The 20,234-nt window shown below is 45.0% G+C and overlaps 1 protein-coding gene across 3 annotated transcripts in view; it reads right to left on the reverse strand.

The window, feature by feature from the left end:
* The window catches only part of RTN1 (reticulon 1), a 199,256-nt gene that overhangs the window by 79,610 nt on the left and 99,412 nt on the right, over positions 1-20,234 (reverse strand). For 2 of the 3 annotated variants that reach the window (XM_075926326.1, XM_006135261.4), the window contains exon 2: positions 2,241-2,963. The exons of the other annotated variant lie outside the window; for it this stretch is intronic. In XM_075926326.1, coding sequence (XP_075782441.1) covers positions 2,241-2,963 — 723 coding nt within the window. The remainder of the gene's footprint in view (positions 1-2,240; positions 2,964-20,234) is intronic. 3 annotated transcript variants of the gene reach the window in all.

Below are 20,234 nucleotides of genomic sequence, written 5' to 3' on the forward strand. Positions count from 1 at the left end.
ACACTTCCCATGATAAGACCCTGTTTTCAGTTGCCTATAATTTTGCCTAACTGTAACCATTTGGGTTAAAATATTCCATGCTAGGTGTCTGCTTCAAGCGGATTACTTTTAAAGTTTCAGCTAAAGGGATTAGCCATTTCCAAGAACAAGTCTAGGGGAAAATGTTGTTTTGACTATGTTAAAAAAAATTCTGGCAATCTTTTCTTTGAGAAGTTCTAATGCCTCCATGCTTTGGCATGGAAGGTGTGTGGTCAGCCCTGTGCTCCTGCAAACCTCCGCTGGTGGATGACATCTTGGAGATTGCTGAGGGCTGCTCTAGTCTATTCAAGGCCTGTATAAAATAGCCACAGTATCATGCTTCCTCACCTTGCTGTGCCCAGTAGACATTAAGCACAGTGGAGAATCTACCCCAGTATTTTACTCCTAATTACCTACATAAAATTTAATGTGATGGCTGCTCATGTAGGAATACACATTCCTCTTCCTCCAAAGACAAAACACAGAGGTGCGTTTGTTCTGTGGAACCTATAGCTCTATAAACTGGCAGTGGGGATAGGGACTCACAGGGCCAAACTCGTTCTCGGAATCAGGCCCGCGTTGGGCTCAGCGAAGAAGAGGTTATTATTATCAGTCATAGCTGGTAGCCTGCCTAGGGACTGGGATGAGCTTTGCTGCTCTGCTCTGCTCATCTTATAAGCTAACGCATGTGGAGCTTTAAAAACAGTGAGCAGTCTCAAGGCACTTTGGAGATTAATATATGAGGTGAAACCCACTTCATCAGATGAGTGGAAATTACAGAATCCAGGATGGGATTCTTGTGGGACTGTGAGAACAATCCCCTGCTAATCTCCTTCCCCGCTCCCAGTGGCAGACCAACAGGAGTGGAGTGTAATCTCTTGACTCCACCATGTTGGCTGGTGGGATATGGACAATAACATATTACTCTTCCGTTTTCTAGGTGCCAATCCTGCTTTAGTTAGGAAGCCCAAAGCCTCTCTGCATACCTTCTTTTAGAGATGCCTGGCTTTTAGAGAGCACCCTCCTTTGCAAAATGGACAGAGAAACAACAGAAGCTCTCACTGGGAATTCAGACAGGCTAAGGTAAATTAGGCTTGGGTCATTTTGAGTTTAATCACACTATATATCAATCATCTATTTTCTCCTCCACCCATAGAAACAAGGTCTCTAACTCTTCCACACCTCTTTTTCAGGACTTGACAGAAGTGAATTGCTCCTTCACTCCTGTACCCACACTTTGCTGTTACTTTGCAAGCCACCCAATCAGTGCTAGGAGCCTAGGAGTCTCCTGCTCACCCCCTTCTGGGTCTCTATCATGCGGTCGGGCAGCAATGCACTAAATTGCCACTGAAAGGTCAGAGCAGAGAGCAGAGCTGAGCAGCAGATAAATGGCTCCTGCTTCCAGCCTCACCTGCAAATTAATCGCAGTTTCCTCTCTTCTGTCTGTTTTAGAGAGCCATGCTGCCCTCAGGAGTCCAGGTGGCCTGGATGGTGCCATCTGATTCCTGGGGCAAGAGGGGCTGGGAAACAAGCCATGATATCTCTGGTTGAATAGTCTCTGCCATCCATCCCTCCTGAGCCATAAAGCCTACAAAACAAGTCTGAGCACCTTCTTTTTTCCACTCCCAGAATGCACCACCATATCCTGCCTACCCTCTGCAGTGTGAACAGATGAATCTATTAAGGTTGATTTCTGGTTACCTGATTTTGCAAAGTCGAAGGTCTGTATCCCCATTGTAGGGAAAGTAGGCCAGAGGTCAAGAACCTCGACTTTTGCAACACTGCAGCTATGCTGCCATAAATTTGACCAGACAAAGTTGAAAATTGCATTACTCCTTGTGAGAAGCAGGAGCCCTTAACTTCAGTGGCCCTTAAGGTCGATGGAACTGGCTTGTTACTGTTGACACATCGTTTAGAAAATTGACCTTATGTGGCTAAATTTGATCTAAACTCCTAGCATAGACCAGGTCTGTGGTGCTGAGTACCTGACATAGTTCAGTGAACTTCAATGGAAGCTGCAGGTGTTCATCATCTTTGGAAATCAGACCATTAGTTTAGGTAATGGTGAGTCTCTGAACACACACAAAGTGACACAGTGCTATTTTTACACAGTGGGTGAAATAATGGCCCTGCTGAAGGCAATGGGAGATTTACCATTAACTTTGATGGGGTCAGGATCTCATTTTCTAGCCTAGGCAGATACTGGTTGTTGGACATCTTACCTGTGCCAGAAGATGGAGGTGTGACAGAGCCTGGACTGTCATCTTCTGGCTCTGACACAGTCACTGTCGGAACCACTTCGTGGCTTGGTTTCAGCCCTGTATCTTGCTTATTTGGAATTGTCTCTTTGTTTGTAGGTTCCCCTACACTTTCTATCTCAGTGAGCGTAATCTTGACAGGTGCTGTAATCAATGAGGCACTGTGCTGGCCACCAAATATTTCCTCTGCATAGGATGGAGAAGTTGATTCTTCAAAAAGGTTTTGTCCTCGAGCCACTTTTGTCTCCTCAAAAGTGGTTTTCTTGGCTGCTGCTTCAGGGCACTTATCGATAACGGTATTCTTGTCTTCTAAGCTGCTTTCTTGGTATTTTACCTCTTCTGACCTACTTATGTCCATGTACTTATAAGCTTCTACTTTCATGGGCTCTGCTAGGGTTTTATTGACATCAGTGGATTCTGCAGGAGTCATCTCTATTCCTGAATCTGAGCTGAACAAGCCATGGGAGTCGTAGGCCATCACATTTTGAATGGAATGCCTTAGTGTGTTAAATTCTTCTGTGCTGTCTGAACAACTCACGGGGCTGTTCTCTTTCTGCAGTATTCCCGTGAAGTATGTGGAATCTGGCGGAGGTGTGTAATTGTCGTCTGAGATCAGAGATGTGTAAAAGGACCGGTCGCCTCCTTTAGTAGAACTGTAATCAAAGACGCGAGAGGCCTTGGCATCACCTAAAGAAAACACACAGAAAGCATACACAGTGAAACGGCAAGCGATTCCTTTAATTGCTCTCTCCGTAAAGTTTCACTTCATCAGAGATTTTTGAGGAAAATAATCTTCAATCAGATTAATGTATAGATAAAATAAAGTTAAACGAGCTCCTGGTCTCCCATATTTGTGTTTAACATACTGCAAGCATGGGGAGGTGGGGGGGAATGGCCCAGTTTGAATGAAACAGCAAAAGGGTAAAATAGACACACAGACACCAATCATCAGTGGCCAATGTGCCTGGAACCTTCAGCAGTATCTGCACCAGCCCTGTCACTTGTGCTAAATGAGTAACATCTGTACTGTAGATGTGACAGTTACTTCATGTGCACAGACAATATGGTACGGTGAATAAGTCAAAAGACTTGGGTTCTATTCTTGGCTGTGCCACTGACCTTGGCTGTGCCACTGACCACTGATTTGTGTCTTGAGGGAAATCGCCTCGCCTCCTTCTCTCTCCCATCATTTGTCTTGTCTACTGAGACCAGGTTTACACTAGACCTGGAAGTTCGGGTTAAGTACTCAACTCCAGCTACGTCAAATATGTAGCTGGAGTCAGCTTGCCTTAACATGAGTTTGGTGCTGTCTTCACAAAGGAAGGCTAATGGGAGTAAATGCTCCCATCAGCTTCCCTTACTCCTCGCAACTGCAAGGAGTACTGGCACTGACCAGAGCTTCACTCAGCATTTGATTTAGCGGGTTTTAACTAGACCCACTAAATCAAACACCAGAAGATTGATTTCCAGTATGGCAAGCAAAGACATGACCTTAGACTCAAAAGGCTACACTTTAAAAGGCACTGATTTACTTACGTGCTTTTGAAAAGCCTACTAGGAGCCTACACAAATCTTTAGGCACCTAAATAACTTCAAAAATCTGGCCCCAAGCTCAGTGGGACAGTCCGTCTTCTACTGTACATTTGTACAGCACAATGGAGTAATTGATCTCAGTGGAGGCCTGCACATGTTTGTGTTTCATAAATACTACTACTACTACTACTATTAATAACAATTAAGAATTGCTGGGGCCAGTCACTAGAAGAAGCACTGATTACACGTGCTAAATTAGTGTATGAAATGAGCACCGCCTGGAAATCAGCAATTCCTGTGTTCCAGTTCCATCTCTGCAGCCAATTCTCTCTATGGCCCTAGGTAAGTTTTGACCCCTAACTTTTACATGTGACCTCTAATTATAGGCATCTCTGTTTTTTAGTGTCTGACTTTTAAATGTGGCTTGTCATTTCCAGAGATGCTGAGCACCCATGATGACAAGTGAAGCTGGGGGAATCTGTGGTCCCCCAGCATCTGACAAATCGGGTCCTAACAGCCCGATTTTTGAAATAGAATGTTGTGTGCCTGCACCCAAAATGTGAGGTCATTTTTTAAATGTCTCTGCCTCTGTTTCTCCTTCTGTGAAAGAGAATTTTGGGTGCTCAAAATTCATAATTCTTACCTGTCTCAAGAGAATGTGATGTACATCACTTAGTTAACTTCTGTAAGAGCTACAAAGTATGAGTATTGATCATTGTTAATATCATCTTAGAGGGTTGCATACATTAATTAGTATTTTTGGATTTTTAACTCATTGTTAAGGGAGATGCAGTAGTACAGCGTAAGTTATATGGAATTTATCCATCTCTCATTTGGGGAATATGTGTTTTCCTCCTCTAATTTAAAGGAATAAAACAATCACTGCTACTCTCCTGTGCTAAATAAATCCTGACTGCATGACCACCACAACTGATGGGCATGTTATCAACAGCTCATTATGCTCAGCCAAAAATGCATTTTAATCACACACCCGGTTTGCACCCCAATGTCATTCTAGCCCAAGCCCATGACAAAATAAGGGCATCTCTTCATACCTTTAGTGCCTACCATGCCACTGGTTGGCCTGGAATACTAGAATACTAGAAAGGTCAGTGTACCTTCTTGTTTTACCCCCACAGGGGGAGATCTTAGCAATGCAATGATGGGACAATACTATATGCTCATGCATTCCCTAAAACAACACTGTCAAAACATAACCGCTGCCATCACTAAGTGCCAGAAGAAAGCCGTTAAAAAAGCAACCAAGTGCAGTACATAATTGCTCAGTGGCTTTGTGCAGAGGAGAAATATAAATATTCATTACTAGGCCTTCCATGATTCATTTTATTTTCCAGGAACAATTTGTGAACCCACTTCCCAGAAAAAAAATTGTGTACATTAAAGTCCCTTGTGCCCAATCATAGATTCATAGATTTTCCTAGAGTTTAAACTCAGAAGGGGCCATTAAAATCACCAAGTCTGGCTTCCTGTATATCATAGGCCAAAGATTTTTCACCCAGTTAGCTGTGAATGGAGCCCAATAACTTTTCTCTAACACGTATCTTCCAGACATCAAATCTGCAATCCTTCAACATAAATCCCTCTGTGGAAGTCCTGCATCCAAAATGAATGAAGAGTTAGGTTTTATTTAGCCTATAGAAATATTTTTTACAGGGGCAGCAATGTTAGTATGTATATGCAAAAACAATGAGAACCTCTGTGGCACCTTAAAGACCAGGGGTACATCTACACCGCAACATTATTTCAAAACCACCAGCGTTATTTCGAAATAACTTAGTCCGCGTCTACACAGCAGGCAGTTAATTTGAAATGTCGAAATATTGTCAAGCTGAAGGACTTCTTACTCCGACTCCTGTAACCCTTATTGCACGAGGAGTAAGGGAAGTCAGAGGAAGAGTGCTCTATTTCAAAATAAGCTACGCGATTGACATAGCTCAATTTGCGTAGCTTATTTCGAGTTAAGCCCTGCTGTGTAGATGCACCTTAACAAATTTATTTGGACATAAGCTTTCATGGGTAAAAACCACTTCATCAGGATTCTAACTAAATGTTTTTTATTCATGAAAGCTTATGCCCAAATAAATCTGTTAGTCTTTAAGGTGCCACAGGACTCCTCGTTGTTTGTTTAGAAATTTTGTGAGAGGTGTAATGATTCTTGGGGTACCTAGAACAGTGAGTCACCTTGTTATCCCTTCCTTCCAACGAGATTCTTGCTTGTGCTTAACTGCGTTTCAGCTTCCTAACATCACCAGCCTGTTAGTCACTCATATTCTCCTCTGTGCTAAGCCAGTCCCTACTTTGCCTTGCAGGGTAACAGTTAGGTGCACCTGTGGGGAAAATCAAATAACTCCAATTGTGTCTAAAGGGGGGACTGTGCAGGAAATCAAAACTCTCTGAAAGAAAACTGCTGTAAGGGTTAAAAAGTTTTCCAGGCCTCTCTCCCTGTAACAGAGAGAATCAAATTAACTCTAATCAAAGACCCTTACAAATGACTATCTCAAATTCATGGATACTCTTAGTCTGTCACAAATTATCATGTAAACTCTTATCTTTGTCACAGTTTGCCTTGTAGACTCCTCCACTCAAGTTCTCATGTGGCTTTGTGTACTGTAAAAACTTACTTCTAGCACTCCTGGGGTGAACAGAAGTCTCAGAGTACTTCTGCTGAGACTTTGATATGTTAAAGAAGAACAATCCACAACTGAACTGTCTAAGCATACTGTATAAAGATTCCCTGAATCTGTGTGTCAGGGCTGCTGCTTCACTCTTGGAAGTGACAGCCTGCATGCATGCATCATAAAGTTTTCTCTTCTAAGTTTCTTTCCTGCCTCACTGATTTGACCTCCGGCCTCGAACCCTTCTGGGGGCTCTGTACCCCAGGGGAGCGAGATTTCCCCCTCACACCCCAATCCTCCCATCCCTTGAAATGTTTCCCTGTCATGTTCAGCCCCTGGTCCACTGAACGCTCACAGAAATACCAGCTCTGTTGTCCCTGGTGGAACAGAATATGCAACAGCTTATAGGATTCTGCTCAGGAATGGTACCGAGCTTCGTACCACAGCACTGAGATATACTTATAGGCTCTTTCTAGACTGCATCCCTTTTCCATAAAAGGGATGCAAATTAGACACACCGCAATTGCAAATGAAGCTGGGATTTAAATCCCCCCCGCTTCATTTGCATAAACATGGCTGCCGCTTTTTTCCGTCTCGGAGCTTTGCCGGAAAAAAATGCCAGTCTAGACGGGGATCTTTTGGAAAATAAAGCCTTTTCCGAAAGATCCCTTATTCCTCTTAAAAAAAGGAATAAGGGATCTTTCGGAAAAGGCTTTATTTTCCAAAAGATCCCCGTCTAGACTGGCGCTTTTTTCCGGCAAAACTCCAAGCCGTAAAAAAGCGGCAGACATGTTTATGCAAATGAAGCGGGGGGGGGATTTAAATCCCTGCTTCATTTGCAATTGTGATGTGTCTAATTTGCATCCCTTTTACGGAAAAGGGATGCAGTCTAGACACTGCCATAGTGAAAACAACAGTAAATTTATAATCAAAGATTCATGATTCCAATGACAGTAAGAATACTGGAAACTAATGGCTGCGTATAGAACAAAATCATATCATGCTTTCTAGAGACTAAACTTAACAGGTTAACCAGTGGTGATTTAAGGGGTCTGGGACTCCACTGCCACTGCTGGAGGTAAATCAGGACAGGGCTGATGACTGGGGTTCGGTGCAGGAAGGCGGCAGTAGTTAGCAGGCAGGATGGATGTTCATTCAGCTCCTGCAGACAGTTCTGGGCTCTGGAAAGGGGCAGAGCAGAAAGGGAAGATATCAAACTGGTTGTGGTGGGGCATGCGCTGAGAAGCAGCAGTTGGGTCAGAGCAGAAGAGCTCTGGCATCGGTGTTAAAAGGGGAAAATGCCCTTTCACTGACCGTACATCATTCGTAATGTGTGTCTCTAATATGCCTCCGTAACCTTAAGTTCCCAGGCATGGCTCTAATTGAATTATAGAGAGTGCTCATAAATTTAAGTGATCCATTAATATCAGGAAGTGTCCTTGAGAACAGGAAGAGAGGGCTCTCCTTTGGGAGTGCATGTGATACCAGGGCAGATTTGTAGAGGAGCCGGTGGAACTGGGACATACAGGAACAAAGCTGGTTAAGTGAAGTTGCTGTCTGAAGGAGAGTTAACCACTTGAGTGACACTCCACACCATGCCTCAGACCCTGGCTGGCATTAGCTGTGATACCTGCACGGCACAGAGCTACACGCTACCTGGTATTCAGAGCTCCTTGGGTACGGAATGTCTGCTGTGACCTGGGATATGGAACGTCCGTACCATTGCACAGAAAAAGCTCCATTGCAAGAATATTCTTTAGGTCGTTTTTTTTCCCCCGGTGTAACTTCTTAAGTTAAAAAACTACCAAACTGAAAATAAAAACAGAAATTCTATCACGTGACTTAACATTCCCAACCACACAGTCCTTCAGCAGGGTCAGATGGTTTCACAAACATTAATTAATCTTCACAATACCACTGTGAGGCGAGGGAGGGTGATTAGCCCTCTTTTACAGAGAACTGGAAACTCTGTCTTGTGGCATCTTCATATCCCCCTGGCTCTTCAGCAGCGTTGGCCCCTTCAGATCCACCGCACAGACCTCTGCCACTGGAACTAAGAGAGTCACTGACAGCAAGAGTGGACGGGCACTAATGAGAGATGAGACAGACACTCTTCCAGTGGTTTTCACAGCCACCTGCTGACAGCAAAGGATAGACTCAGGATTCTTTGGTCCCAATCCAGGTTCTGGAGGGTGGACGGTGCAAACCCTTCTGTTCCATCCCCTCCAACCTGTCCCCGTCCTGTCTCCCCTCCAACCTGTCCCTGTCCTGTCTCCCCTCCAACCTGTCCCCGTCCTGTCTCCCCTTCACCTCTGGCTCCTCATTCTAATCCCATTCTCTTCATTTGCCAGTCCTAGGCTCCACTCCTGAAGCTTCTCATCACAGTCCCAGCATTTCTGCCCAGCCAGTCCTGGGAGTTGGAGGTGCACCGCATCTATTTCCACAAAAATGAGCCACGGCCATCTGCATCTACCTCCAAGGATGCGTATGCCCATGGATATCTGCAGACTTGCAGGGTTCTAACTGTGGAGATTACTGTGGCCATTAATTTATGCAAACACACCTGCCTCTCTTCTTACTGTGTCCTCATTTGCTCATGTGCATGTTTGGTCACCTGTTTCCCATCTAAGATGTGATTCTGGGATTGATCACGTGCAGGCAGGCTGCTGCACCGATGAAATCAATGGCCTTGTGGGGTGTGGGAGAGAGAGTGTTATGAAATAGAGAATCTCCAGGACAGTTTATCAGCTTCCAAAGCACCTTAAAACGTGATGAGTAGAAAGGCAGCTTAAAGTATCCTCACCTTCTCAGGGCAATGTCTTCTGTGCAGCGCCCTCTAGAGGGTCAGCAGAGAATTCCAGTCTTACTCTTCACAAGTACAGACCGGGGGGGGCACGTTACATCAGTACAGTGGAAGAAGCAAAACAAAAAATGGCTGCATTGAATTGATGAGTATCCCAGTACAAATGCTGCACCAGTTCCACAAGGGTGTTAAAAAACAGCTACTACATAGTAGCGAAAAGAGATCCACTCTCCAGAGATGGGCCTAGCTCTTCACAGCAAACGGCCTTCTTGCTCAGTTTGTCTTTTTCTCTTTGTTGAATTACCTGCTGTGGCTTTTCACATAGTGTTTGTTCACTGAAATTATTTGAGGAATTGTTTATGCCAACATATTCCAGCCTGTGGACAGCTGACTGTTCATGAGGGTTGCTGCCAATTTGTGCTGGGTGAGTGCTTGTCTGAGTCACATGGCATCACATCTGTTCTCTTATTAAATGATTACCAAGAGTACATGTGCCTGATCCATGGGAAACCAATTGAAGTCAACAGAAAGAAACCCACTGGTTTCATCTGGCTTTGGTTCATAACTAGAGAGTATTCAGAATGGCTGTGACATATAATCACACAAGTATTCACAACACTTTCACTTTCTGCATCTGAAGAAGCAGGTTTTGCCCATGAAAGCTCAGGATTCTATATATTTGTTAGTCTCCAAGGTGCCACAGGACTACTTGTTGTTTTTAAAGTTACAGACCAACACGGCTACACCTCTAAAATAATTGTTCGTGTGAATGTTTATGGAATGCTGGGGGTGCGCATTCCAGGCAAAGTGAATTCAAAACTTATTCAAACCAACATTCACAAATGTTTGTAGTATTCCTTTTCTGGGCACCACGTTTCAAGAAAGATGTGGAGAAATTCGAGAGGGTCTAGAGAAGAGCAACAAAAATGATGAAAGGTCTAGAAAACATGAGCTATGAAGGAAGACTGAAAGAATTGGGCGTGTTTAGTTTGGAAAAGAGAAGACTGAGAGGGGACATGATAGCAGCTTTCAAGTACCTAAAAGGTTGTTACAAGGAGGAGGGGAAAAAATTGTTCTCCTTGGCCTCTGATAATAGAACAAGAAGCAATGGGCTTAAACTTCAGAAGGGGAGGTTTAGGTTGGACATTAGGAAAACTTCCTATCTGTCAGGGCGGTTAAACACTGGAATAAATTGCCTAGGGGGGTTGTGGAGATTTTTCAGAGCAAGTTAGCTAAACATCTAACAAGGACGATCTAGACGGTGCTTGGTCCTGCCGTGAGTGCAGGGGACTGGACTTGATGACCTCTTAAGATTCCTTCCAGTTCTAGTATTCTATGATTCAGCCAGCTCTGCCCACAGTTTACATATGTCAGGGTATGTCTACATTACCACACTAGTTCGCACTAGGGTGGTTAATGTAGTCATACGGAGTTGCAAATGAAGCCCGTGATTTGAATTTCCCGGGCTTCATTTGCATGATCCCGCCAGCGCCATTTTTAAATGCCGGCTAGTTCGGACTGCGTGCCGCGCGGCTACACGCGGCACGAACTAGCTAGTTCAGATTAGGCTTCCTAATCCGAACTAGCTGTACGCCTCGTGTATTAGGAGCTAGGCAGGCAGGCAGCCTGGCTTGCACCAGGTCCAGGAGCTCAGACCTCCCCTGGACAGGGGCTGCTACCACCCTGTAAGAGGCAGCAATACAGGGCGAAAGGCAGCCGGTCTGCAAAGTGAACTTGTTTTTTAACTGGCTCCCCTCATAGACCAGCTCCCACCAGGGACACCATGCTGCTGCCTCTGATACAGAGGCAGCAGCACTGAGTGATAGGTGGCTTCTCGGGAGTGGAGCCGGAGTGCACTGGCTGCTGGGTATTATAGAATAATTAAGTAACCGATAAGAATTCATGCAGCTATTCAATTAACCAATATTTAACATCCCTTATAGGAGATGATTTTAGAAACATTACCTTCAACTGTAAAAGTGTCTCTTAAGAAAATATTAGCACATAGCTACTGGTCTGGCTATTAAAAATCTGGAAATCTATAACTGCTGGTTAGATGTTGTATCTAGCTAGCTGCAGATAGCTGCCCTTTTATCGGAGTGGTGTATTCAGAGTCCAGTGATAAAGCAGACTCCTTCTAACTTGAAATTTATTCAGATTTCCTTCAATATCCGTGGGAAAGGGATGGATGAATAGCTGCGGTAATTGGTGGCGGAATCAGCACTGAATTTAATCTTGTTTCAAATGTTCCCCCAAAACATTGCCTGCCAATTCAGGAAAAGCAACGCTATTCATTGACAGAAAGAAGCAGTCATGAGGTACTGTAATGTGAGCTTGGGAGAAATAATATATCTGAGTGTTGATGCAGCACATGTGTGTGGAGATGGCTCATGGAGATTAAAATTTGTCTGTCTAGTGTAATGGTTTACTCCCCAAACTATAGGGAAATCAGTTGATTTTTAAATCTCTCCAGAAAACTCTAGGAAGTTGTGCATTATCTAAAATAAGGCTGGGGAACCTTTTTTGGGTCGGGGGCCACTGACCCACAGAAAAGTAAGTTGGGGGCTGCACACAAGTGGGAAGGAAAAAAAACTCAACTGAGAAGGAGAAAGATACTCCCCACATTCCGCTTGCACACAAGAGCCGGGAGGAGCGGGGGGAGGTTAATAGATTGTGTGCCCCAGCCCCATGGGGATGTGATGAAGGGGCTGGACCACAAGTGCAGGCTCCCCAATGCTGGGGGGGAGAGAGGGGGCCAAGCCTCAAAGGCTGGATCCAGGCAAACTGGGGGCCACATCCAGATTCCCTACCCCGATCTAAAGGTTCATTGTTTGTATGTGAATTTCACTCCTTTTGCAAAAGATCAGCCCAAAGAGCATGAATCAGGCAAGTCCAACTTAGCCTTTGTTTTGAGGACTGACTTAAATGGGCCTTAAGTGGTACACAGGCCTTGGCTTTCTGCACAGACTGAATTTTGCTCCTTGGGCAAAATAATGGTCAACTGAAATTAATGGTATAAGCCCCATTAATTTCACTACTGGTGTGTACCTAAGAGGCCCTCCCTCATTAACTGGCCATGGAATTCAATGGGAGTTCTACATTTATGCTAAGTTAGCATTTATTAAATGTGCTTGCAGGGACTGAAAAGAATAAGAGATTTTGAAAATAGCTATTTTGTGTCATCAGGGCTAAGTTACCGACTGACCAAAACAGTCTCCATTAAACACTAAGCTATGAAGCTATTAAATAACTGATGCTGAAAATAATTTAGAGATCATTGGTTCCATATGAAGTAACTATCTTAATTTACCAGAAAGGCAATTGATGTCCAGTTTGGATCAATGAAAGATTAAGTGCTTCATGATAATGGAACAGGAACTAAAAATTAGCTGAGGATAACAGTTAATTCAAATGGGTGATTATTGTAGTTTCTGCAGAGTGCGGTATATTAAATCTCAGTCAGTGAACAGTTTAGAATCTTTGGCATGTGCCAGGAAAATTATCAGTCGCATGGATAAAATAACCAGGATCCATGTTAACAAGTCTGTATCAAGCTGTGAAGAAGGTAGGCGATTGGAATATAGATATGTCTCAGAGGGCAAGCTATGTTAGGTCTAGACTACATCCCTCTTTCGAAAGATGGACATAAATTAGACACATCGAAATTGCAAATGAATCCAGGATTTGAATTTCCCGTGCTTCATTTGCATAATTGCGTCACGGCTTTCTTTCGAAAAATGCTATTTTGAAAGTGAAACCACGGTCTAGACACGGTTCTTTCGAAAAGAAAAGCCTTTTTCGAAAGATCCTGTACTCCTCAAACAATGAAGTCTACAGGATTTTTTCAAAAAAGGCTTTTCTTTTTGGAAGAACTGCGTCTAGACCGTAGTTTCACTTTCGAAATAGTGGTTTTTCCGAAAGAACACCGAGATGCAATTATGCAAATGAGGTGGGGGAAATTCAAATCCCAGCTTCATTTGCAATTTCGATGTGTTTAATTTACATCCCTCTTTCGATGCCTTAGTCTGCATCTGTAAAAAACAACGAGGAGTCCGGTGGCACCTTAAAAACTAACATCTATTTGGGCATAAGCTGTCATGGTCAAAAACCCACTTCATCAGATGCATCTGATGATGCAGGTTTTTGCTCACAAAAGCTTATGTCCAAATAAATCTGTTAGGGCTTGTCTAGACTACATTCCTTTTTTGAAAGAGGAATGTAAATTAGGCAGATCAAAAGTGCAAATGAACTGCAGATTTAAATAGCCTGTGCTTCATTTGCATATTCGCATCCGATTGCTGTTTCGAAAAAGGGTATTTCGAAAGTGAAACCGCAGTCTAGACATGGTTCTTTCAAAAAAAAAAAAAACCTTTTTTGAAAGAACCCGTACTCCTGATCTTTAATCTTTAAGGTGTCACAAGACTCCTTGTTTTGGGATGGTTTGGGTTTTTTTTAAAAGAAATATATCTAGGCATTCAGATACCACTATGATGGGCAATACCAGGTTCAATACTGATTGTACCTCAGTTAATTTTCTTTCCCAAAGCAAATCTACTACATTTTCAGAGGGGGAAGAAATTTTGAACAGGACAACACTATTTTTACAAAGTAAGTTTCCAGGCTAGCAGCAGAGCCAACAGCCACCACGGGCCTGGGGGCAAGGAGTAAGAGGCCACAGCTGTGCACCTCCAGAAGGGGCGGAGCCTCAGGTGGAAGGGGCGGAGCCTCAGGCAGTCAGTCCTTAGCACCACTTGGAGCATGGAGCTGGGCCCACCCTCCATGCGGCGCTCGGCACTCTCACAGCAATTCACAGGGGCCAGGAACTCTGGATCCCTTTGAAACATCTGATTCTAGGGTAACTGCCCCCTATGCCTGCCCCCCAGTCGACAGACCTGTGGGCTAGAGCTGTGCTTAGACACAGACTGATGTTTGCTACAGTGAGATACCAACAAAGGTCTCAATAAACTGTTTAGAAAAGACATAAAATTGGATGAATCCAGCCCCCAAGCAAACCCTGCTAACCTATTTCCTCATTTCCACATACCTTGTTCAATTGTTATTGCCAGCTGTAGTAAATTAAATTCTCAGCCCTTAGCTCTGATGATTCATGGTCACTTCCTGAGCTCCCAACGCAAATTTGCCTTGGTTTTCTGTAGACAGTCATTGTCATGCTCAACTTGAGCAATCGAGTGGTCAGTTTCCCAATCCAGACACTCAGAACAGGGGCTCACTCACATGTGTGGGCACAAACAGTTGCATGTGCCAAACTTTGAACTTGACTGAATCAATGGGTTCCATTCACCTATTGCCGTAGCAGCAAGAGTGAGCATATGGTGTAAAGACAGGAGAAGCATATAAGGTAGTACACTAGAGTGGGAATTAGGAGTCCTGGATTCTAGTCTTCCCTCTGACATTAACTTCTTCTTTGTGACCTTGGTCAAGTTCCTTCACCTTCCTGTTTCTCCACATTCTCTGTCTGTTTTGTCTATTCCAACTGCAAGCTCTTTGGGGCAAAGACTCTCTTTTGATGTATGTTTGCACAGTGCCTAGTACAAGACAGTACGTGGTGCTATAATTCTACTCCCAGTAAAAAGCCGGCAAAAAGTATGTGATCAAAAACTTGGAAGCATTCAACATTGGAGATAGGAAAATCTGATCAATGGAGAAACTCTTCAGCCAAAACCCATGCATAGAACTGAATTTACAGCAAACCTTTTTTTTAGGTTCAGAAGACCAAAGTGCTTCTCCCTCACTTGCTTTCAATCAAGAGTGGAACTCAGACATGCTTTAGATTTTACAACCCTCTTCCTCATGAGCTTTCCAGCCCAGGAAGTTTGGAGGAAGTTCAGATGTATTCAGACACTTGGGTGCATTTTCAAACGGAAGCTGGAATCCAAGCTTTGTGAGGCTTATCTATCTCTGAATGAAATACAGGTGTCAGTGGTGCTGTTGAGATATGAGACGACAGAATAAACTCCCAGGAATTTCCCCTTGCTTTGTCACTCTCCAGAGAGCCGTGAGCATGATGGCCGGGGCTAGGTATTGGCCTCTAGGCTCTCTTCAACAGTACCGGTATTTACAGCTGTCACCTATTCAATGCAGACCAGCAAGCCTTTTCCAATGCAACAACTTTATTGCTCTTATATCCTTACAAGGATGCTAGATATTTCTACCTGTCAGCAGATGGTGCTCTTTGTATTAACTTACTGTACACAAGCTTATACATTCATACTTCCCTACAGAGCTTTCATGCACTTGTCTATATGAAAGATGTAACTCAGCCACATACAGTATGGTCAAGTATGGACAGAATCAATTGCAACTGGCAGGCAACCACTTTGGCATAGTATGTGAGGGACATTATCAGTTCTCCTGTGCTTCATGAGACTGTCTGTCCCCCTTTGACCTTTAAACAATGCTCGCCTGGTGTCCTGTTTTTGACCAGAATGTCTGGTAGAAAAACAAAACTGGCAGCTTCCAGTCACCTGCAGTAACTAGCCTCCAGCGCCAGGGGGTGGAAAGAGCAGCAGCTGCTGGAGGAGCAGCTCTGGTTATCACAGGGGCCCGCAATAAGCCAGACGCGGTTCAGCGGAGTTAGTCCCTGGTGGGTCACCGGCACTTTATTTACCTGCGCTCCCACGGGTTTGGTCGCTTGCAGCTCCTGTTGGCCACGTAGCACCGTTCCCAGCCAATGGGGGCTGCGGGAAGCGATGTCCCAGTTGGACACCAGCTTCCGCTGGCCGGGAACAGCGATCCGCAGCATACAGGAGTTGCAAGCAGCCTTTCCTGCAGAGATGCAGGTAAATAAACCACTGGCGGCCTGCTAACCCTGGTGAATCGCATCTGGCCAGCGGGCCGGTTATTGTCCATCGCTGGGTTATCAGCTGCTGCTCCTCCTCCCTCCAGCCTGATTGAGAGAACCCGCTGGCTCTGGGACCAGGCTCCAAAGCAGGTACCAGTGCCATCTGGAGGAGTGGTGGTGGTGGTGTAAACTGTCTCCCCCACCCACCCTGCTGTGCCGAAATTCCCCACCTCAGCCCCTCAGTCCAGGGACTGACACCCCCCTCTACTCCAGCCACTTGCTCCAGGGACCCCTCCCCCTGCTCCCCTGTGCTCTGATTTCTCCACCCTAGCCTCCCGCTCTGGGGACTGACCCTTGCAGTGGCCTGCTGTGCTCCAGTTGGTCAGCTCTTCTGAGCCCAGCTCTGTGGGCAGGAGGCGAGTCCCAGGGGATGAGGGAGCAGGTAAGAAGAGAGGGGGTGGAGAGTGAGCAATGGAGGAGGGGTAAGACGGGGTACAGGACAAGGCCTCCGAGGAACAGGTGGGGCAAGGGACAGCGCTTCAGAGGAAGAAGGGGGGTAAGTGACAGAGCCTCAGGGCAAGGGGTGGGGCAGGGGTGTTCAGTTTTCATGAATTAGAAAGTTGGCAACCCAGCTATAAACCTCCAGCCCCGCTGATGCCCTGTTTGAGGGAGCTCCAAAATTGTGACCTGGCACATGCGGCCACAGCATCACTCGGGTATAGCTCAGTTGCCCCTCCCTAGATGGAGGCAGAAGGGTGGACAGCCAAATTTGAATGGCAGCGAGACTCTGTGCTCTCGGTTGCCACACTGCTCAAATTTGGCTTGTCTGCCCCTTGGTCTCCAGCGCCAAAGGACAAAGCTGCATGGCGTCCTGTACTACTTTAGCCACTGGAAACGGTGGGAGGTTTGGGATACTAGGAAGGTGTAGCAGAGTCACACTGTGTTCACCTCCTGGGCATTCTGTTCCCCAGCTCTCCGTGTGAGTCCTGGCTGCAGGAAGGAGACTGACAAGGCAGATGGGAGGGGTGGGGATGCTTCCTGCTGACTCAGCCCCGCTGGCGAGACCTTGCTTTAGATCCCGGAGACAGGAGCGAGATGAGAGAGCGTGCGTCTGAGACGCATGAGTGAAGCTGCGGCGAGTTATCCTTCTCAAGGGGTTTCCCCCTGGAGGAAAGCTGCGGTTTGCAGATACAGGGACACCGGAGGTCATAGTCCAAGTGATGAAGGGGCTCCCAGGCAAAAGACCAGGGGATGAAATAGAAGACCGCATTCTGTCCTCTCCCTTATATGGGTTTTACATCCGGGCAACACCATGGGCTTCAGGGGAGTGTTGCCTGATTTACACCTACACGGCAGGGGAAGCGAGCCCTGGACAATTAATATCGTGCACTTGACTACGGGGGTGTCACGTGCATGTCGTTTTTCCCATCTGAAGGTCCAAAGGAGATGGCCCAGAGGTTCTGGCAGGGTCTTTTCCTCCCCTTGATATCAACTGACTGTCTCAGGCAGATTCCTGAGCAATGCAGAAAACCAACCGGGGTCAGTCCTCTCATAGCACTGGCTAAACTGCAGAGCCCAAGAGCATGTGCTGTGGGCAGGTTGTGAAGGGCACAATGAGGACGTCCTAAGCAGAGCTGAGTTCCCAGCTCCCATTGTCTTCAATACAAGTTGTGAGCGCTCGGGATGTTTCCCTGAGAAAGTAGTGTACTGCAGCCACAATTACTATGCTAGATTGTCAGTTTCAGGCCCAATCACTGGCACTTTTGAGCACCCTCAGCTTCCTGACATCAACTAGTGGTAAGGGTGTTTAGCTCCTGCCTGGGGCACTCAGAGATCCCAGGATGAGGGCAAAGTTAGCAGCCAGCAAAGTGAGTGGATAATAAATGATTCAGCATTTCCCCCTCGTTGGAGAAACTCTACATGCCCAGCCTGCAGGCTTTCCACCTCAGCAAGCAGGCTGAGAGAAACAGAACTTGTCCTGGCAGTAAAGAGCTGGGAAGTGTCTTTGACAGCTCTCTCACTGGTGTATTAGAAAGCATATAAATCATCAAAAAGTGTCCCCAGCCCCAGCAAAAAATCTCCCAGCGTTGTAAGGGTGATTTTTAAAAGAGATGATGACATCTTCGAAATAGGAATCAATAGTGCTTCTGAGGTTAGATCGCCATGGTAATTTTCTGACAATGACACTAATATCACTTTGCCATTTCAACAGAAAGCCAACCATCCTCAGAAATGAAGAGACAGGTACAGGCAGTATAGTGGATTTGTTATAGCAATAATATTGTCAGTAATAATCTGATGTGTAAGGCATGGTTCAGGGATACTAAAATTCTTCCTAAAAACTATCCAGTGTACTTCTCTGGGGATGATTAAACTCCAGTTAAGAGAGAGAATGTATTCTTATTTCATTTTACTCATATAGTACCACTGGAGTGATCAAACTTTGGCCAAAGGATAACATTTTCAGAAGCACCATAGATGCCTTTGTCTGTAGGGGATACTCAGGAAAATTAATCTGAATTGGCTAAAGATGTGAATTTAAAGTGGATTAGTTAAAGTGCATCATATCCCTGTGTGGACACGCTCATTCAGAATCAAAGTGTCGGGCTTTAATTCAGCTTATTTCAATTCACTGAACTAATGCCAATTTAATTCTGAATGAAAATGTGCACACAAGGGTTTAATGCAAACATCCACTTTCAATTTACATCTTCAGTTATTTTGGATTAATTTCCATGAGTGTCCCTGTGTAGACAAACTTGAAGTCCTATTTTTAAAGTTTGCTCATAGGCTTTTGAGCTCCCAAGAGAGTGCCTGCTGGTAGAGTTTCACCATAGAAATAAAATTTGGATACTGTTTAAATAAGCATCCAGAGAGATTTGAACTGAAACTCTGAACTTCTGGCTATGTCTACACTGCGAGTTTTTGCGGCAGAAAAATATGCTAATGAGGGACACATTAGCATGAGTTGCGATATCATTAGCATATTTTCTGCCATTTCTTTTTGCGCAACGGGTTTTTGCTGACTGGAACCCTGCACAAAATGAAACCCGTTTATTTTTAAATACTCAGAGGAAAGGGCACCCTTCTCCTCTAGGCTTAGTTTAAACTCCCGTGAGGTCTAAGCTGCTTCAGGAACAGAGATTTTTTAAAGAGACAGAGGATAGATTTACACAGGAAAAAAAAAAAACAAAAAAAACCCAACCCCAACCCATGGCAGTGAGTTCCAGAGCCTGGGACAACTAACTTGGGCATATGGGGCTCACACTGTGGGACTAAAAATAGCCAGAGGCTCTGGGATGTTCTCCTTTTACTGGGTTTCAGAGCTTGGATTCCAGCCCAGTAGAATCACTGAACACCCTCGAGAGAAAAATTAATTTTCTAACCATGTGTAACACCTATAGCAAAATGTTTGCTGCCACACATTACAGAAAGAGCCACCAGCCAGGAATTTAGGGCTGAGGTAAATTAGCAGTGATTTCATTGAAGCTAGCAGAGTTACACCTGTGGAAAGTTGTCATAAGAGGGAGAGAGGTCTCAGACTCCCTCTTACCAGGAGATTGGCACTGTCAGGATCGATCCCTTGGGGGTCAATTTAACGGGTTTTATTAGACCCACTAAATTGACCGCTGGGTCTATTAAAACAAGCTAATTTGACCATTGATTGTGCTTTCTTCAACTCTGGCACTTCACCAGACTGAGAGGCGTAAGAGGAGTTGATGGGAGAGTTTATCCCATCAGCCCTCTGCAGTGGAAATGCCACAGTAACTCAATCTAAGTTACGTCGACTCCAGCTATGGTACTCAGGTACCATAGTTCGACATTGCTCCTTAGTGTAGACCTGGCCAGAATCTGAAGATCTGAAATCACCCACTGCAAATCAGGATCAAATCTAACACTCCAGGGAAAGCAGCCAAAACGAGGTCAGAGAGGACATGGCTATGTAAGCCTGAGTTCAAAATCGAGAACAACAAAGTGTTTTTTTTTCTTACAGCTTCCCCCCATTGTTCCAGCAATAAAGCACTGCTAATGAGAACAAGTAAAGCAAAGCATTGCACCAGACTAACTACCGGTGGCTGCTGGTATTTTGTCTATGATAGTGCTACTCACTGGTAGCACCGGTGAGAAATAAAAGACCCAGGGGAAGAGTGAGGAAGAGGTATCGGGGCACAATGAAAGAAACA

The sequence above is a fragment of the Pelodiscus sinensis genome, chromosome 4 (assembly GCF_049634645.1).
Source record: "Pelodiscus sinensis isolate JC-2024 chromosome 4, ASM4963464v1, whole genome shotgun sequence".
NCBI lineage: Eukaryota > Metazoa > Chordata > Testudines > Trionychidae > Pelodiscus > Pelodiscus sinensis.